The following is a 19,219-nucleotide window of genomic DNA, read 5'->3' on the forward strand; positions in this document are numbered from 1 at the left end:
ATGTTCACAGAGGGTGCCTGTCCTTGTGTCTCAACTCTTCAGAGGAGAAGAAGCAAAACTTCCTCCCGTCCCCAGCTCACAGCTCCCCGTTAAGGCCATGCTCCCGCAGCGAGTCGTACACCAGCACAGGCAGATCGTCCCGTGGTTCCAGCCGCTCCAGCCATTCCCGTTCCTCACACCACAAGGCCTCTCCCAGGTACTCCCGAAGCAGATCCTGCTCTTCAGGAAAGAGGTAAGGCCAGCTAAAACGGCTGTCTTTGTGATCCTGGGCAATGTTTAACTCTTGCAGGCTGGCAGGCTCCTTGCAGGAGCAGGTGTAAGAGTTTGAGGGGTGCCTAGGGATCCACATGGCTTGTGGTGAACTGGCCACACAGAGCTGAGCCAAGACCATGAAATATGGGGCATCTCTTCCCCCATGAGCCCAGATTCGTAGGAGTCTGGTACAGCCTCACCCTTCAACATCTTTAACACTTCTACGGTTCTTGCCTATCCCCAGGTCTTCTTCACGTTCCCCCAGCTATTCCTCCAAATCCTGCAAAAAAAGTCCTGGGAGCAGGAGTTCAAGGCCTCGTCGGAGCCCCAGTTACTCCCGCTACAGCCCTAGCAGGTACAGCTGTCATCTCATGTGATATCTGCTGCCTCACACTTTCCCACTGTCTCCATCACTAGTTTGGACTCCATCATGGCTGCCGGCTCCTTCTGCCAGCCCTAAATTGCTCCCTCAGTTTCCTCACTGAGTGCTTTAATCCTCAGCGCCAGGGTGGGAGGGAGCAGGGGGACACGGAGTAAGGCATATGGCTGTATGTTATGTTGGCCCCCAATCCGCTGGAAATGTCTCACCATTTATTGCCCCAGAGCTGGTGCTGGTTGCAAAGAGCCCAGAGATGAGCCTTTCACTTTCTGTGAGAAAAGTAGATTTCCTATAGCCAAGGACTGCCCTGCGTTGATTCAGGGGAATTTCACACAAAGCACTTTTGGGGGAAGGTTGCTGGGAGGGAGACCTGGTTTATCCCTGGCTTTGAAGCATCACCGCATCTCACACACAGAGCGTGTGGCATGTGAAGTGGCTGCTCCTCCGCTCCACGCCCTTGCAGGGGACACACTATGCAGCCAAGAGTGCACAGATGGCTGGTTGGTGATTTTTGCCAGGGCTCATGCAAGTGGAAGATGCCTCGTAGGAAAACCCGGGGAGTGCCCCTCTATCATGCCGGTGTAAATGGTGGGCAGAGCGTTAGGCTCCAGTTGGGTCTGCCCACAGCTGTCCTCACCCGAGGAGCCCACGCCAGCCAGCAGCCCCTGCAGCTGAGCTGCAGCCCTTCTCAGAGAGGGATCTTATCGCAGTAAGGAAGGATACTCTGCTTTTCAGAGTCATGGCTCTGCCAAAAAGAGGTGTCAGGCCCTAGGAAGTGCCCCTGCTGTGTGGGCAGATGCCAGGTACCCTCATGCTGGCACTCACACAGCATTGCAGGGGGAAACACAATCCAGGTGACTATTCCCTCCACACCCCGCAGAAAACACGCGTCTTGTAGCTCAGCCCTAGATGCCTTTGGGCAGTTTTTTTCTGGTAACATCTCCACCGTTGAGCACACTGTGAACATTTTGCACACTTAAAACGTTTCATTCTCAGGGTCTGATTCTTGCAGTCTGTGACAATCCCTGCACCAGCGTAGAATATTTCCTGCGTGCAAGGATCAGGCCCTTGACCTGTAACATGTCGCTATGCAGCTGGCATTGAGCAGGGCGTATGAAGTCAGCTACACTCCACAGAAGGGCCTGTGCTGACGTGTATGGGAATTTAACAAAAGAGAAAACCATAGCAACACCGGCACTCCTTCTGGCGAGCCATGCAGAGCTGCACAGCCCTGCAGGGATACCGGGGGCCCTCTGCTCACGTGGGGCCTGCTGCCAGAGTTGTTCTCACCTGCTTCTGCAGCAGGGCCAGCAAGAGCAATTTTAGTAGAGCTAAATACAGAGTGTATCCACAGACACAGGTACGTGGAAGCCATCTTGGCTCATCAGCGCAGGACCATCAGGAGACACTGCTGAAACCACCAGATACAATTTGTGGGTGTCCATCCGTCCAGCCAGATGAGTGTCTCTTTGTCCAGCTAAGTCAGTGTGGGTCGGGCTGATGCCACTGGAGCACTTTGCTTAGAGTGGTCCCTTTTGGAGCTGAGTGTCCTCTGCTCATCCGTGCCTTCATGGGCCACTGCCCCTACATCCGAAACCCACCCCACAAAAACCCAGCAGTGACAGTTTCCAACCTGTGCCTTCCCCAGAGACCGTGAGCGAGAGCACAAGTATGGCTCCAGTGAGAAGGAGTCGCACAGGGAGCGTGACCGGCGGCGGCGGCAGCGGTCCTATTCACCCCTGAGGAAACGCAGAAGAGACTCTCCCAGCCACCTTGAAGCTCGGCGCATCACAAGGTAAGGGGACGTGGTCCCATCATTTGGAGACAGGCTCAGCTGGTGCTCCCCAGGGAGAAGGTGGGATGTTCTTGGGTCCCAGCCCTTGCCAGCGGAGGTTGCTCCAGGAGGAGACCAGTTTCCCTGAGCCTGATCAGCAGGCCCTTCCGCACCTCCTAGAGCTTGGGGATTTCCAGCCTAGAGAGAGAGGGAGGATGGGGCGGGGGGTGTCTCATTTACAACAAAGAAAAAAGGCAGATGAAGTTAGAGCAGGGACTCACTGGTCAGGTACCAAGAGCACCCCCCCACAGGCTTTTTGTTTCACCCTCTCCTGTGGTAGACGTCCCACACTGTAGAGAGAGTCAAATACTCTCTGACCTTCACACTGAGGGCTCTTTGGGACAGCATCAGGCAGAGCCCAGCCTAAGACGTGGTGTTTGGGATATTCCCTAGGGCCCCAGGGGGTGGGTGGTTTCAATCCCAAGGCCTGACAACTACCTGATCTCTTCCTTTTTTTCCTTTCAAACAAAAACAATCACGTTTTGGGGGAATGTTGTGCAAAGTAAACAGTGCTGCTTGGAGATTTTGGCAGTAAATCCATCCTTGTGTTGCTGGTAACCCATGTCTCTCTGTCCCCACAGTGCCCGAAAACGCCCCATCCCCTACTACCGTCCCAGTCCCTCCTCCTCCAGCAGCGCCAGCAGCTATTCCTCCTGGTACAGCAGCTTTAGCCGCTCCCCGAGCAGGAGCCGGAGCTACTCCAGCTACCGGACAAGCCGGACCCGAAGCTGGAGCAGCAGCAGCACCGAGGGCAGGAGCCGTAGCCGGAGTTCGGGCCCCAGGAGCAGCCGTAGCCGGAGTTCGGGCCCCAGGAGCAGCCGGAGCAGGAGCTATGACTCAGGAGGCAGCTCTGACAGCTTACGTCGCTAGGGAGTGCCGCCGATGGCTCGTGTGCCGGCGTCGCCTCCAAATTCCTGGCATTCTCCGCTTCCTTCCCACCTACCTGGCCATCGATAACGATCATCCCCGATACTGATGTGGTGGCAGTACTGGGTCTCCCTTCCCCGGTTTGGAGTAAGAGCCCCCGTGTGCCCAGCACAGCCCCTTTACTGCCTCATGGAGAAGGTGGATCCATCCCAGCTTCCCAGGCCAGGGATGGAAGAAGGGTCGGTGCTTTACAGAGGGTCTGTCACAACAGACCTGCTCCATCCTGCCTGACATCCCCGTCTCCCTATCGCTGCTGCTCTCCAAAGCACTACCAGCTGCTCCAAAGGAAAGAATTCAGCTCCTTGCTCTTCGGACAAACCAGGAGCCAGCAAATTAATTTCTGTTGGAGGGAGAGACACAGTTAGGGAGGAATTTGCTGGGAAGCTTTGGTGATGCGTTGGGGGTGACCTGTCCCCACCAAGGCAAACATCACGTCTCTTGGGTTTCTCCTCCAGAGTTTCTGGCCACTCTGCAGCAGGCCTCTTTCCATGAGAGAATATTTGTTTATTGCCAGTCAACTAGTCCCTGCTATAAATAGAAGGTTAGAAATCCCCCCCTGACGTAATTTCCAGGGAAAAAAAAAAAAGGCCATTTCCTCTCTTTCTCCCACCCTTTCCTACCAGGTATGCATCATCTTTTGCGGGGTTGTTTTTCCCCAGCGCTATGACTTGCTTGCAAACAAGCTGCTAAAGTCTGCAGCAGATGTGGGGCCGGTGGGGTACAAGGGAGAGGGGAGCTGGTGCCACGTTGCACTCCAAGGGTCAGACCATGGCACGGGAGGTGGCGGCCATGGGATTCCCTCCTCAGAGGAACCCTCTTGCGGTTTGGATTTAGGTTTCTCCAAAGGGATCCTTGTCCTTGGAGTACAACGCTGGTGGGACTGTAAGGAGATAGCCTGGCTGTGGGGTGTAGTGAGAGCGCGCAGGTTAAAAGGGCATTGCATGAGGCAGGGGACCCCAATTCCCCTTCCTAGGACAGGCAGCAATTTTTTTAAGCAGTGCCTGGGGCACTTCAAGCAATTATTTCTCCTCGAGAGCCCCGGGCTCCCCCTGAGGCAGCCACTGCAGCCCCCGCGCAGGGCTGGTGCAGAGCTTGGGCAGGATGCACTCCTGCCCCAGTTTGTTGCAGGGGGACAGAAAGGGTCCCCCTCTAATTGCCTGTTTTTCCAAGAAGCCGCAGGCAGCGGCAGGAGGGCCCTGCCTGCCCAGGCGGCCCTGGGCCCTGGGGTTTTGTTTCCCTGCCAGCCCAGCTGCCTGCGCAATTACTGTGTTTTGCAGGGTAACAAAGGCTTCTCCCAGCACAGGCTGAGCTGGTGCTGAGGAGTTTCTTTCTCTTACAACACCTGGGTGCTTAGAGACGCTAATTTGGGTTTAGGACTTCCCTCCCTCCCTGTTTCCATCCCCTCCCCTTCCATCCTGCATGATTATTAACGAGTTTGGGCTTAGTGAGTCAAGGAGGTGTGTCATTTAAGTGTCACAGAAAAGGACTAAGTGGAGCCAGCATCTGCTGGAGGAGGAGAGGGGGTAGAAAGAAATGTCCCCCAACCACCACCAGCTAAAGAGTTACCTACAGTCCCCCAGCCCAGCTGGCAGCAGGTAAAGGGGCAGTCACAAGCGGAGGAAGGCCAAGTGCCATGTGGTGTTCTGGTGGAGCTGGGTGATTGCCACAGCAAGCATGTAAACCTGTTATCTGCTAGACAGTACAGCAGCGTGGAGTGTATTTCCGCCTGGATGGTACAAAGGGAAGTTTTATGCCAGGGGTCCCTTTTTCCCAGCATCTTTCCTACTGCCCTTGACCTGTGCCTTCAACCCCAAAGCCCCCCCTTTTCCCCGTCCCTCATCCCCTGCCTTGCTCTCTGCAGGTGATTTGAGGATGAGGGTGGCCGAGGCAGAGAGCCGGGCACTGTCATGGTCAGTGGCTTGGTGGGGATGTGTGTCCGTCTCCTGGGAAGCCACTTTCTAGGACGCGAAGAAAAGCATTCCTGGTAGGGCTGAGCAAACGCTCTAGGGCTGTGATCAAGGGATCGAAGATGGGGTGTTCTTGCAGCGAGGTGCTGCTCCCTTCCCTCCTGCCCTGGCCCTGACAGTGGCCCCTTGGCCATCTTCTGCAGTGAACTCCCTTCTCGTAAAGGGCTGAAAACCTCACGCTTCTTCCCCAAAGAGTCTCTCCCAGTTTAATGTTGAAATGCCCTGTCTTTCTGCTCCCTGGAAAGACCCAACGGGAGCCCAAACCCCAAATCTACCAGTGTTACAAGAGTAGCCTCATACCCCTTAACACACCCTGAGGCACACTTGCATCTGTAACAAGGAAGCAGCGAGCCGGGAGGTCAAAAACTAGGAAAGACAGGAAGAGGGGCTTTGTGCAACTGGTGTAAATATCAAAACACAACGTTGACTTGAGGTCCTCGTGGCTGGGGACGGATGATCAAAGCACCGCATCAGGGCAGCAGCACTCGCCGACTGTGGGACAGGAGATGACGCCGAGGGCTGTGCGGGGCTGACCGTGGCGCTCGTACCCATCCGACTGACCCACGCTTCGAGGACTGCCTCCGCTTGTACAGTCCATGGCAGCTAAACGCTCCTGGGGTTTCCCAAGCAGACTTGCGTTGAAGTGAACCTCTTAAATTATTTATTTATTTATTTATTATTATTATTCTATTTTCAATTGTATGTCAGAATGGATGCAGGTGGTCACCATTACCAGTATTTATTTATTCTTTGTTTGGGGTTGGGGTTTGGGTTTTGGTTGTTTTTTGGAACAATAAGTTATTTTTGGATCTGTTTGTTTATTTGTTGGAATGTATCCATGCCACTGTTCTCGTGTAAAGATTTACAGCGCTGGCCCCTTGGCACGGTGGCTGGAGGAGTGATGGTCACGCCGGCTGCCAACGTGTCCCTTCAGCTGTGCTCTCCAGAGCAGGGCAGAGAGCGTGTGACAGCCAGAGGGATGCAGGGCAGAGCTGTTTGTCTGTTTTCATGTTAAAATCTAGGGTTTCTCATTAGATTTGTGCAGGAATGCGATGGATGTCACGAGAGAAACGGGTCTAGGACCTCACAGAGGTGACAGCGAGGGTCTGTTTGCCGGCCGGCCGAGCGAAGGGCAGTTTGCAGCGCTGCAAGGGGAAGTCGTGCTCGCCCCGGCCAGGTGCCAGCTGGCGGCGGCTGCTGTTTCCCTTGGCTCCGCAGCCAGCGCACAACCCGAAACCGAGCTGCTCTGCACAGGCACCGCTGGTTTCCCTGGGAGGATGCCGTCGCTAGGGCTCCCCTGCCGTGTTTGTCACTGCATGATGACCCACCCATGGGAAAACTAAAAAAATGAGGCCGTGAGAGTGTGATCCGCGCTGAAGATGTTTGCAAAATCTAGCCTCTGGTGACAGGAGCTAACCGAGTCTGTGTGTCTGTGTGTGTGTATATGTGCACATGTGCATATACATATGAGTTTCCCCTCAGTGGTGGTATTTATTTTTTAACTTATTTCAGATTTTTAGTACAACTGGAACATCCCCCTCCCTGTCGGTGGACAACTGGGTTTTCCGTCGGTTTGCGAGAAGCCCACGAGCTTTTCTGTCTCTGTGCCTTTTGCCAGCGCTTTTTCTTTTCTAATGCTGTTTCGCTCATTCATTGCTTTCATGGATTTTTGCTCCGCGTCCGGCATCTCAGATTGCTGCTGGTGCTCTCTGCAAGGAGCAGCGTTTGCCTGGTGGAAAGGCAACTCGGTCATTTTGGTGTCGGTGAATCACTGCCCACCTACGGCCAGCTGCACGAGGGATGCCCAGGGACAGCCACAGCCTCACACAGAGCAGCAAGGCTTTGCGGAAACATCTCAGCCATCTTTTGGAGGCGGTATCTCAGAGGGGTTTGCTTTCCTCATACACGGAGGCTCTTTCCCACCCACAATTTTGTTTCCATCCCCAAGCTCCGTGGTTACCTTTCCCTGGCAGAGCGCACGTGGCAGAACCTGCTCCCTGATGTCCCCCTAATCCCAGAGTCATGTCGTCGGCTCTCCCCGCTCCCTGCACCTGCCTTGGCTCTGGGTTTGTGGCACCAAGCGAGGCTCGTCCCTCCTCTCCCAACCCCAGGGCTGGGGCCAGGCTTCAGAAAACCCAACACAGTCTCTGCAGGTTTGCTGGAAAGCAAAGATAAGGGATATTTCAAAGCACTGTTGCGTTCTTTCTTTTCTTCATGGGTTACCGCGCTCGTTGAGCTTTGCTTTATGTTGACTGCAACTTTTCTCGGTGTTTTTGTTGTTTTGGGGGACTGAATTTGTACCAAACTTGTCTGCACCAGCCAATCACTGTTATTTTGCTATGCATTGTACATATATTGAACAGGCTGAGAGGACTTAGCCTCTATTTAATATTTATTTCATCTATTTATTGAGCATTACTTTAAAAAAAGCTATTTGGGTCTTGCCATTGGGTCCACGAAAGTAGGAGCCTTTGAGGTGTTGCCATATACGTTGGAGGGAGGTTATCAGAGAGGTGAATTACTGAGGCTGTCACCTGCTGGCATGGGGCATCTGGCAGACAAATTAGGCTCATTTGGAGCCCAACGACCAGTAGAACCTCCTTTAGATGGAGATGAACAAGGCAGGGGAAAATCCTTCACCTCCTTGGACAAGCCTGTACTGACAAATCACAAAGGTGCTGGGGTTCAGAGATGACAGGCCAGCCGTGGTGGAGGAATAACTCTGCCCTTCCTCTTCCATGCCATGGAGGGCTGGTTGGATTGTCAAGGATCTCCAGGGCTCTCTGATCTCCCACCACTGACCCCCTCTTCTTGGCTCTCAGTGGTTACTGGGGGAAGGGGAAGACCTGTTGTCCTTTCATCAATGCGAGGAGGGGGATCGGGTTGAAGTGACTTGCTGTGGTCTCTACCAAGAAGCAAGGATGTCCACCCTGCCCCATCCCGAGACCTTCATCCTCATGCCATGTCCTGCTTTGCCTCCTTCCCCAAGCTTTGTGCCATAACCAGTAGCTTTGCCCAAATGTGAGCTCGGGAAAGGTGGCCATGGCAGGATGGAGGAGGGCTCTCCTGTCGTCTCTGATATGAGACGGAGCTTGCTGCAGGCATCCTCCCCCAGCTTTGAAAGAACCATGGCATGTGCTAAAAATCATGACCAGCCCCAGCGTCACTCCACCGACGCCGCAGCCATTGTCCTCTTCACCTGAGTGGAAGATGTTTGTGCTCCGTGGGCAGAGCTGCCTGGACTGGTGGAGGATGGACGTGGCTCTGGCATCGGCAGACAAGTGCCCGGGCTGTTCCCAGGAGCTGCAGGGCATGTGGCCTTGGGAATATCAGGATATTGGTTTGAGAAAGGGATGTAGTCAGGTGCCTAAGTGAAGACTTTGCCCTTTAGTGTCCAATGGGGTTTCATTACCTCTTTACCAAGGAATAAATAATTCTAATGACTTTTGCTGCTACCTGGAAGTTTGCACATGACCGGGAGGGTCTCGGAAGCACTGACTGGTACATCTGCTGTTGTAGCAACAGCTTCATGGTCAAGCATCCCGACTTTTGGGCTGTTGCCTAGAGAACAACACCCTGAACCTCACCGGCCCGGGGGCAGCTCTCCACCTTAGAAACCCAGGGAACGAGAAGATTTAGAACAAAAGCCAAGACGTGAGAAAAGCCGCGAGGGAAACGGTGTCTCTTTTGGGTGATTCCTTACGAAATGACACCGGCGGATCTGTTCATTTGACTTCATTGTAAAACTCCCTTTGCTCTCCATCGAAATGCATACTGTATTCTTTAGTCTTCCTGGGGTGTTTGAGTTGTTAGCCTGGTTAGAAAAAGGGTTCCAATAAAGGTTCGGACAGTAATTCCTTCTCACCACAGCCCTGTTTGTCATGTTCCTTTTGGATCCAACTGCGCACGGTGGGATATTTTGGGTTGTTTCAGCTGCTCCGCAGGGAAGGGCATGTGCCTCCACTCCCAGCTGCCGAGAACTGGCTCCTCAGGGCACCGGCTGAAGCAAAAAAAGTTGTGGGCCAGTATTTCTGGCAGCTCTCCCTTCCCTGCTGGGCCGGGCTCCGGCTGCCCTTTGCCAAGTGCTTTGGATCCCCTGGCCCTGCTCAGGAACTGGTAGCCCAAGGCAGAAATGCAGCCATCTCACCATGGAGGTCACCGTTTGGGCTCACCGGTGCTCTCCTTGGGGCTGTGCCCTTCCCTGCCCGCAACAGCCCTCCCTCCAAGCCCTGCATGGTGCTCCCGCGCCACAGGGTCCTGCTGTGGTCACCTCCTCAGCCATCTCAGCAGGAGCCAGGGTGCTCCCCCGTGAGCAACAGGGCGGTGGGGACTCTCCAGCACCCCAGATGATGGCCCTCACCCCGGGGTGCTTCCCTGGACCCCCAGGGGAGCAGTAGCACTGGACCGCGTCCCCGTGCTGGTCCCAACAGGGCTCAGCACCCAGGAAGGGTCTGGGCACAGCATGGACAGATCCTGGGGACATGGGGCAGTGTCCCCCAGTCACTTGGAGGGAGGAGAAGCGAGGCTGCGCCGCCGCTCAGTGCCCCCCAGCGCTGCTGTGGTGGGGCCGGCTCAGCGGCGGGAGGCAGCTGGGAGATTTGGAGTGACAACAGGAGCTAAATTGGGATGGCCCAGAGAGGGCAAGAGCCGGCGGGAGGGGACGTGTGACTAATCGGGATAAACAAGGCGACAGGGAGGATTCCTGGCCGGGGAGGGAGGATGGCCCCAAGCTACACAGGGAAACATGGGAATGGGGATGTTGGGAAGCTCCTGGAAACACGGCAGGATCGTGCAGCTGCCCAAAACCTCCTCGGGGCTTGTCCCCCTCTCCCCAGGGGTTGGTGTTTACCCGAGCAGGTGCAGAGCTGGGTGCTGGGGTGGTCCCGCTCCCCAGCCGAGGTGAGTGGTGCCCAGCTGAGCTCAGGCTCGGCATGTGGCGATGTCCCCAGGACATCCTGCTGTCACCCCCGGGTAGCAGCACACCCCAGCTGGGCAGGACAAGGGGACAGAGGGGGATGCTCTGCCCCTCTGCTGGCAACCGCCTCCCTGCTCCCAGGGGTGCTCAGCCAGAACCTGGGACCTCCCCAGGCATCTCCAGGCACCCTCTTGGGTCTGCAGGGAGACCCCCGCGGCGCCTGGCTGTCCCCAGGCATGGGGGGGTGACAGAGCTGAGCACAGGGGAGCAGTCCGGCCCTGCGCTGAGGAGAGGCAGCTCCTTCCCACAGCCATGCCGCGTCGGAGCCGCGTGATTAATGCAGTCGGAGTGACCAGCAGCTGAATTGCTGCGCGGCCTGCACTGCATTAAAGTCTTCCTGCTGTAATTAGTTCCATCAAGTCCATTAGAAAAATTGCAGATGCTGGAGAGAAGGAGCATGAGGCAGAGCCAGGAGGGAGGATGCGGCATGAGGAAGTGGTCCTGTATCCGGTGTGACCCTCACTGATGACATCCCATCCTCCTGCGCATCCCATCGCCCACCGGAGCTGTGCCTGGACCACCTCCACGGGGAGCCCCTCGTTGACACAGGTACCCCCAGCTTGCATGATCAGGGCCATGTCGCCCAGGCGGATGCTCGCCGGGAGCTCACCCCCTGCCACGCCTCATCCCACGGCGCGCTGCCCGCTCCCCACCGCTGCCCTGTAATTAGCCCTGCTGCCGCGCGGCTGTGATTACCGCCTCGCCCTGCCCGCGCACAGCAATTGCGGCAGGGCCCGGGCACGCGGTGGGGCGAGGAGGAGGAGGTGGGCGAGGGTGAGGAGGAGGCAGGTGTTGAGCAGCACCGCGAGGACCCTGCTTGCCCGCTGCCCGGGGTCCCTCTCCTTCCCGCGGGCAGGGGACACTTCTCCCAGGGAAGGTGGCCGAGGAAGCAGGGATGGAGAGGAGCATCCCTTGGAGCACGGCTTTCCCCCTGCATCCCTGCGGGGAGCCCAGGGTAGCCAAGACCCCACACAATCCCAGCAATGAAAGGGGTCCATTCCCTGCCCCAGCATCCCCCAAATACCCCCCCATGGGTGCTGCCGCAGCGCTGCGCCGGGGGTGCCACCAGTGGCCCATTTCCCGGTACAGTGGGCTGCTCGGTGGCATGGGGGACACGTGGCTTTACAGTGAGGGGAGCAGCTTGGCCCAGCCCCGCCGAGGGGGGGTATTTTTAATGGGTGACACTGGGGTGAAAGCAGCCAGCCCTGAGCTCGGGGGCTATTTTGGGTGCTCAGGCTGGGCGCGGGGTGGCGGGAGGGGGCGGCGGGGGCCGGGGCAGCTGCCAAAGCACCGTGGCCCCGCGGTGGCCGGGATCCTCAGGCCGGCGGGAGAGGTCAGCTGCCGCAGCCCAGATTCTCCACAGCTGTTTCATCCTCTCCAAAATACTCGGCTGACAGGGCAGGAATTGCAAAACACACCCCCCCTCCTCCCAAATCCATATAAATAGCGCTCGCCCGGCGGCTGGAAGGTTAGAGAAGTTTCTCGGCTCCGAGCTCAGACATTTATTGCAGCTCCCACCCGGGAGCGGCCAGGAAAGTCGCACATAAAGTGCAGGGGAGCGAGAGGGGAGAGGTAATCTTTTTAATCTCAGGATATTTGGGTTTATAAATTATTTTTTTTCCCCTCTCCTGACGAGAAGTTTTATTTTCCTCTCCCCGGTCCCTGGGATCGCAGCCAGACAGGAAGCGTTTTCTCGCGGCCAGAGAGCTCCCTCCGTCCTTCCTCCGTGATTCAGCTCTGAATTGATTTTCTCCATCGTCCTTCACCTGGTGCCGGGGAAGGAGGGGACGATCCCCGCGGTGCCCACCCACAGCCGCGCGCCCGCATCCCGCCCGGGGTGGATGCGCCTCCTCCGGGACGGGCTCCCTGGGGAAGTTCACAGCCAGGAGCGGCCGCACAGAGGCTGAGGCTCCGTGGGGGAGACGCTCGGACCCCTCTGAAGGAAGCCATGGCCGACAGCCAGATGCCCTTCTCCTGCCATTACCCCGGCAGGCGCAGCGTCCGCGACCCTTTCCGGGAGCCCGGCTTGACCTCGCGCCTGCTGGACGATGATTTCGGCATGTCCCCCTTCCCCGGGGACCTGACGGCGGACTGGCCCGACTGGGCTCGGCCCCGGCTCACCACCACCTGGCCGGGTCCCCTGCGCGCTGGCATGGCCCGCGCCTCCGCCATGGCCCCCGGCTACGGCGCCCGCTTCGGCGGGTACCCCGAGAGCCGCAGCCCCGCGCCCTTTCCCCGCGAGCCCTGGAAGGTCTGCGTCAATGTGCACAGCTTCAAACCCGAGGAGCTGACGGTCAAAACCAAGGATGGCTACGTCGAGGTGTCAGGTGAGAGCCAAGGCACCGGGGAGGAGGAGGAGGATGGGGCGTGAAAAGCAGCTGTGCCCATGCTGGCTCAAAAAATTGCCGTAAAATGCAAAAAATCACCTTTATTTTAAGCTGGCAGCAGCAGCCCCATGCTGGGGAGTAGGGCCAGGGCTGCGGCAGGGATTTGAGGCAGCCCCGTGGGCAGTTTGGGGGTGCCACGGGGGGACCCAGCTTACAAGCTGCGGTGGTTTGCTGCAAAACTGAAAAGGACAAGGCTCCTTTGGGGTAAATCTCCCCACTTTCCGCCCCGGCCAGCCAGGGAGGCAGTGCTGGGGCGGCAGCACCCTGCAGCGAGCTGCCAAGAGGGGCCCCAGCTTGGCTGGGTTAATTATAGCCGGGCTGGAGGGAGATTCCCTTTAAAGGGGCCGAGCGAAACGCAGCTCTGGCACTGGGAAGCGGGGGGCAACCGCCCCACGGCCCCCACCCCAGCCCAGCCTGGGGACGAGCCGTCCAGAAGCACATCCCTAAAAATTCCATTAGTGTTGGGGGAAGCGGGTGCGGGGTGCACCCAGCCCTGAGCATCCCTGCAGCCGCCACGCACATCGCAGGGTGCCCCAGGCCAGGGTCCCCAGGGAGGGGCTGGGGGCTGCCATGCAGCATGGCCCTGGGTATTTATTTGGGATTCATGGAATCACAGCGGGGGAAAACTGCAGGTCGGGGGGGATCGAGCAGCCGCCGGCGCGGTGTTGACTTCAGAGATGCTCCAGGCACAGGGACCCCCAGCCTGACAGCAGCAGAGGGGAGCCCAGCCTGGGGAGGGGGACAAAGAGGGATGCTGCCACCTCCAAAGGTGTTATTACGTTTAGGGGGGGCTTCTTCTTAAGCCCCAGCTCTTGGCAGCCTGCAAGACCCCAGGCTCTCACTGGAAATAGGGGTGTGCTGTGTCTGGCATCGCCTTCCCTGCACAGGAGATGCTCCCTGAGCCCTCCCCAGGGGGAAAGGTTTGTACTGGGGAAGGAAAAACAACTCCTCTGCAAACTTTCCTCTTGGCTTTTGTTGATGTTTGTTGGGGAAAAAATAATCTCCCGGCGAAGTGGTGACGTGGGGTGTTGCCCTTCCCTGCAGGCAAACACGAGGAGCAGCAGGTGGAAGGAGGGATCGTCTCCAAGAACTTCACCAAGAAAATCCAGTAGGTATCCCGGGGTGTCTCCCCGCCAAGAGGGCTGGGGGGCTGCCACATCCCCTTGACCAGCACCCAAATGTCACTAGCCTGCTGTAGGACCCCGTCCCTGCGATGCGGGCAGGTCGCAGGCAGCACGGGGATGCCAACGGTGGCGAAGGGCTGAGCTTTGCCAATCCCCGTGCCCCGCATTCAGGGACTCCTGCGCCTGTTTTCACCCCAAAATCTGCCCTTTTCCAGCACGTGCTTGGCTGGTTCGGGCCACACGGGGGTTTTCCGAGGGAGGTGATAGAGGAGGAGGTCTTTTTCTGGGTGCTTTGCCAGTCTGCTCCAGGCCAGGGCTGCGCTTGCAGCTGGCGGGGGCGCAGGGAGCAGGGGGGTGCAAGGAGCCGCGGTGCCAGCACATCCCTCGGGGTTCAGCAGGGCACGATGGGCTGACACCATCGTCAGCCCCCAAATACACCCCTGCCTGTAAATGTGTGTGTATATATCCCTATCTCTGTCTGAATGATGTCAGCTAGATCGCTATCGTGTTGACTCACCGCGATGGCTCACTTTGGCAACAGCAATGGCAGAGGGCAGGGAGGGAAGGCAAGTCCGGAGGCAGGCGAGCCCCGACGCGGCACCTCGCCCATGCTGGGGGCAGACCCCCAGCCGCAGGGCTCGCGGGGTTGACGAGGGAGAAGAAGTAAAGCCCAGGGCGTGGGAAGGGTTTCCTCGCCTGGCAGCAGCTTGGCTTTGCTTTTCCACCCCGAAGGAGCCCTGTGCATCCCCAGCTCCCGCGGGAAAGCTGGGGCGAGCGGGGCGCTCCCTCCTGCTTGGCGCTCGGCAGCCACGGCGGCTCCTTTTACGGGCAAGGCTCGCGGCTGACGCCGGCCGCGCCACGGCGATGATTTACTCCTGCTTTGCAGAAGCCCGGGCGGCACAAGCGGCGGGTGACATCCCGTCAAACACATCTGCCGGGGAGATTAAACAGAGCCCCTGCAGGGGCCAGACCGGCCAGGAGGCTGCTTTAAATATCCCCGGAACATTCCCGGGCGCTACAGCAATAACCTAGGCTCTGCCGAGCCCCACGCCGCGGCTGGTGGCTCCTCATCAGTGGTTCCCCCCATGCTGGGGGTCCTGCGTGGGCTTCCCCAGGGTCGTTGTCCACCTGGGATGGGGGATGCTGCGAGGCAGCTGCCCCGGCCCCCCCAGCTCCTAAGCCATCTCGTCCTTCCTTCCCTCCTGCAGGCTGCCCTACGAGGTGGACCCCATCACGGTCTTCGCCTCCTTGTCGCCGGAGGGGCTGCTGATCATCGAGGCGCCCCAGATCCCCCCCTACCAGCAGTACGGCGAGGGCGGCTGCGGCAGCGAGATCCCCATCGAGAGCCAGGAGGCCACCTGCGCCTGACCGGCCACCCACGTCCCTCCTGCGACCCGGCACCCCTCCTCCCCTCTCCCCTCTCCCCCTGGACCCCCCGCTCCCCTGCGGCGCGGTGTCCAGACAGCCTCCGGCAAGGGTGACGGGTGCCGCTCACAGGGACGGCAGCACCCGCCACCCCGCGGGGACACCAGCTGAGAGCCAGGTGCCAGGCCACCAGCCCCGAGGGCTTGTAGCGGCCTGAGGTGCCGGTAGAGATTTTGTGCCCACGGGGCCGAGCAGAACGGATGTCCTCATCACGGCTATTTTTTGCTCTGAGTCGCTCGGATGGGATATTTATCACAATAGCAAAAAAGGGCCCTTTTTCCTCTAAAATTGACATGGAATCCCATAGCCCTGTGTCTTTTCCTCTTCCGTGGGTTGTTTTTTCTAAAAAACTACATCTCTGCAAAAGATGCGCGTCCGGCGGTGGGGCTTGACGGCACGGCCTCCGTCCTGAGAAACGCAAACCGTCCGTGTGTTTTGAACATTGGTTTTTGGGTTGGTTGTTTTTTTTTCTTCTTTTTTTTTTTTCCAAAGAGAATTTGTGCTTTTACTTGTCAGACCTGAGGAATAAAACCCAGTCGATGTTCTTAGCCTCCGCTTGTCTCGGCTGAGCCCGGCGGGGCGGGCGCGGGGCGGCAGGAGGGTGGCGGGGATGAGGGGGGATGCCACCATGTGCCACCTCCCAGCCCGGCACGGCGTCCTCCCCATGGGGACCAGGAGAAGAGAGATGTGTGGGGATGTTTGCGCTGATGGGTGGATGAAACATTTACTTGAGCCTTTTCTGCAGCCTGTGGACGGCGAGTCCTGGCTAGCATAGTGCCAGGGAAGCACCGAGCCCGGCAAGGACCATGGGCTCATCCTTTCCTTACCCTCTTGAGGGGTTGCAAATGTTTTTTCCAGGTTGGGGATGCTAAATCGGCCTCTGAGCTGGGAAATTCGGGCTTGCACCGTCCCCATTTCCAGCTCCGCACCGGCAGCTCTGCAGGGAAGCACTTCCCAGATAATTCCCCGGTGGATGTACCGGCAAATGGTTTACGCTGGGCTCTGGACACAGCTTTAAAACCATTCCCAGGGGCAAAGCACCGGGTGAGATCTGTTAACACACTGCAATGCCCGGGGTCGGCAAAGCAGAGGTGCCAATGGGCAGCGGGAGTTTTTCCATCGATCTGTGCGGCACCTGGACCAGGCACCCGGTTTTCCATGTCACCAGGACCCCGGAGTTAAAAATACAACCTCACATGCTCCGCTCCGGCTCCTTCGGGATGCGGTTACCAACAACAGCCCATCACATGCTGTAAACCCCGGCGCTCGGGGGCCACCATGGTACCCGCACTCCAGGTCAGGGAGGGGAACGGGGGGCTCCTCTCACCCCGGTTTTACATATTATGTGTTGAATTTTCAGCAGCAGCTATGGAGCCTGGACACCCAGGTGGTGCACGACACCCCCAGCCCATCCACGGGAGCCAGCCCCAGGCTCAGCCCCGACAGCTCTGCCAGGCGCCGCTGTGAGCACAGCAATTTTTATGAATAAAATATAACCTTGGAAATGTAATACCGACGCCAGGATGGAAAGCAAAAATGTCATGAGTCACAGCTCCAGCCCTGTGTCCTCCTGCCACTTGGAGCCGTCCTGCCCCGTGGGTGGCACCTCCCCCAGCACAAACTCTCCCTCCTCTTCCTCACCCTTTCAAAGAATTATTTTTTCCACAAAAAACCTCCCCAGCCCCGCAGGCTCCCCAAGCCCAACCCCCATTTCACCCCCAGTGCCCCATCCCCTCCGTGTTCATGGGAGGGACCCTGGGGGGAGCCTGTGTGGGGCGACCTGCAGGCTCCGGCACCCCGCTGGAGTGGTGGGATCAGTGTCCCCCCCAGCAGCCCCCACCCTGCACCCCACGAGGGGCAGGCGAGGGCTCCCCCCAGCAGGGCTGCAGGCGCCGGGCACCAGCTGCAGCTCTGCCGGGGCTGCGGGGGGCAATTAGCCACAGCTGAGCCCCTCTCCTGCCCCAGGGTATATGGGGAGGTCCCCGGCTGCAGCTGCCCCACTGCTGGGGCAATGAGAGCTTTGGGGCTACATGCAGGTAAGGGCTACTACAGGCAGGGGATGGCTCACAGCTCTCTCTGCTGCAGGCCCTCCAGTTTGGGAGAGGGTTATTTATTTTTCTTCAATCATTTTCTCTTTTATTTGCTTCTGCTTTCTGATGAATTCCTTAATAACGCCTTATAAAAGCTGTTGTAAGATGCAAGGTCTTGTTGTAAGATCCAGCAGGTCGAGGGAGGTGATTCTCCCCCTCTACTCCACTCTCCTGAGACCCCACCTGGAGTACTGCATCCAGTTCTGGAGCCCCTACTACAAGAAAGATATAGATGTGCTGAAACGTGTCCAGAGAAGGGCCACGAGGATGATCAGAGGGCTGGAGCACCTCTCCTATGAGGACAGACAGAGAGCTGGGGTAGTTCAGTCTGGAGAAAAGAAGGCTCCGAGGAGACCTTATAGTGGCCTACCAGTACCTTAAGGGGGCCTACAAGAAAGCTGGGGAGGGACTTTTTAGGATGTCGGGTAATGGTAGGACTAGAGGGAATGGATTAAAACTAAAGATGGGTCGATTCAGACTGGACGTTAGGAAGAAGTTCTTCACCATGAGGGTGGTGAGACACTGGCCCAGGTTGCCCAGAGAGGTGGTGGAAGCCCCATCCCTGGAAGTTTTTAAGGCCAGGCTGGATGGCGCTCTGAGCAACCTGAGGTGTCCCTACCCATGGCAGGGGGTTTGGAACTAGATGATCTTTAAGGTCCCTTCCAACCCTAACAATTCCATGATTAGCAATAATTTCTTAATGGCTGAGGCTGGCATCAGCCATTAGCACTAAGGACCTCTTACCCTGGCGGCGTGCTTGGACCTGTGCAGCCCGCAGCTTCTCAAGCTGTTGGATTGTCTGGAGTATCATATACTAATGAAATAATTGCAAGTGGAAATTTGCTTTCTTTTCTTTTTTTCTTTTTTTTTTTTTTCTTTAAGCATGACCTGATTATTGAAGTGAAGGAGGCTTTTAAAAAAAAAAAAAGTATTCTCCACTGGTGTTTCTGCGAATGGGAAAATAAGTTTGGAAACACTGGGGCATTTCTGCATCAGCCTCTCCCCCTGTGTCCGAGGAGGAGGGGGTGGAAAATGTGCGTTTCTGGGGTACCAGGGTGCGGCAGAGCCGGGGGGAGCGGGAGCTGTTTGCGCATCCTCAGCCTGCGCGTGAGATAATGGCTTGAAGCCATTAGCCCCGTAACACGATGCTATAATGGCCGCTCTGCCCATTACATTACATTTCACAGGTTTAGAGCAATTACGCTGCACCGGGTGGTGTCGTAACACATTAGGGTTTATAGCTTAATATCGGCTCTAACAGGGAGAGGCCGCGCACAGGACGTGGCTGTGGGTGAGCATCCCCTGGGCAGGGAGGAGCGGGTTTCCAGCGGGTCCAACGCCTGGGGTTCAGGAGGGACCAAGACCTGGGGCTGCGCGTTTTGGGACCCCTCTCACACATTGGAGAAGGGGCAGGATCATATTGATCAGCAATTCCCCTGGCATAGGGCACCCCAGCCGCAGCAGCACCCCTCTGCTCCCTTATTTTTCCTTCTGGAGCGGCGTTAGACTTCTCAATACATCATTCAAAGCCAAATGGTTTTTCCTGCTGGAGGAGGCAGAGGAACCATCCTAATCAGGCCTTTCAAACCCCGCTCTCACAGCAAGGCTGATGCTGCTGGCACCGGGCCATGCCCCTGGCCGGGGCGGGGAGAGGAGCAGATGTCAGAAAGATTTCTTTTTTTTTTTTTTTTTTTTTCTTTTTAAGAAGTCAGTTCTGATAAAATACACAATCACATCTGAAAGGGGCTGGTGTAATTAAGCAGTCGGATGCCGGGCAATTTGCATTACGCTCTTTGTTGCCGCTGGTGCCAGCTTGTGCCTCACTGCCCGGGCAGCAGCCGGAACGAGGAGCATGAGGA

The 19,219-nt window shown here is 57.4% G+C and overlaps 2 protein-coding genes across 3 annotated transcripts in view; both read left to right on the forward strand.

Annotated features, from left to right (window-relative positions):
- SRRM4 (serine/arginine repetitive matrix 4) overlaps positions 1–9,297 on the forward strand; it is a 50,218-nt gene extending 40,921 nt beyond the window's left edge. For both annotated transcript variants that reach the window (XM_074606432.1, XM_074606433.1), the window contains 4 exons: positions 11–232; positions 497–607; positions 2,280–2,426; positions 3,047–9,297. In XM_074606432.1, the coding sequence (XP_074462533.1) occupies positions 11–232; positions 497–607; positions 2,280–2,426; positions 3,047–3,335 (769 nt within the window). In that variant the 3' untranslated portion in view covers positions 3,336–9,297. The remainder of the gene's footprint in view (positions 1–10; positions 233–496; positions 608–2,279; positions 2,427–3,046) is intronic.
- Positions 9,298–11,722: 2,425 nt separating this feature from the next.
- HSPB8 (heat shock protein family B (small) member 8) lies at positions 11,723–15,818 on the forward strand. Its single transcript, XM_074606444.1, has 4 exons — positions 11,723–11,906; positions 12,009–12,661; positions 13,766–13,829; positions 15,054–15,818. Exons 2-4 carry the CDS (start codon positions 12,283–12,285, stop codon positions 15,211–15,213), a joined length of 603 nt encoding a protein of 200 aa, XP_074462545.1. The 5' UTR covers positions 11,723–11,906; positions 12,009–12,282; the 3' UTR covers positions 15,214–15,818.
- Positions 15,819–19,219: the final 3,401 nt, after the last annotated feature.

Source organism: Larus michahellis, chromosome 13 (assembly GCF_964199755.1).
Source record: "Larus michahellis chromosome 13, bLarMic1.1, whole genome shotgun sequence".
Classification (NCBI taxonomy): domain Eukaryota; kingdom Metazoa; phylum Chordata; class Aves; order Charadriiformes; family Laridae; genus Larus; species Larus michahellis.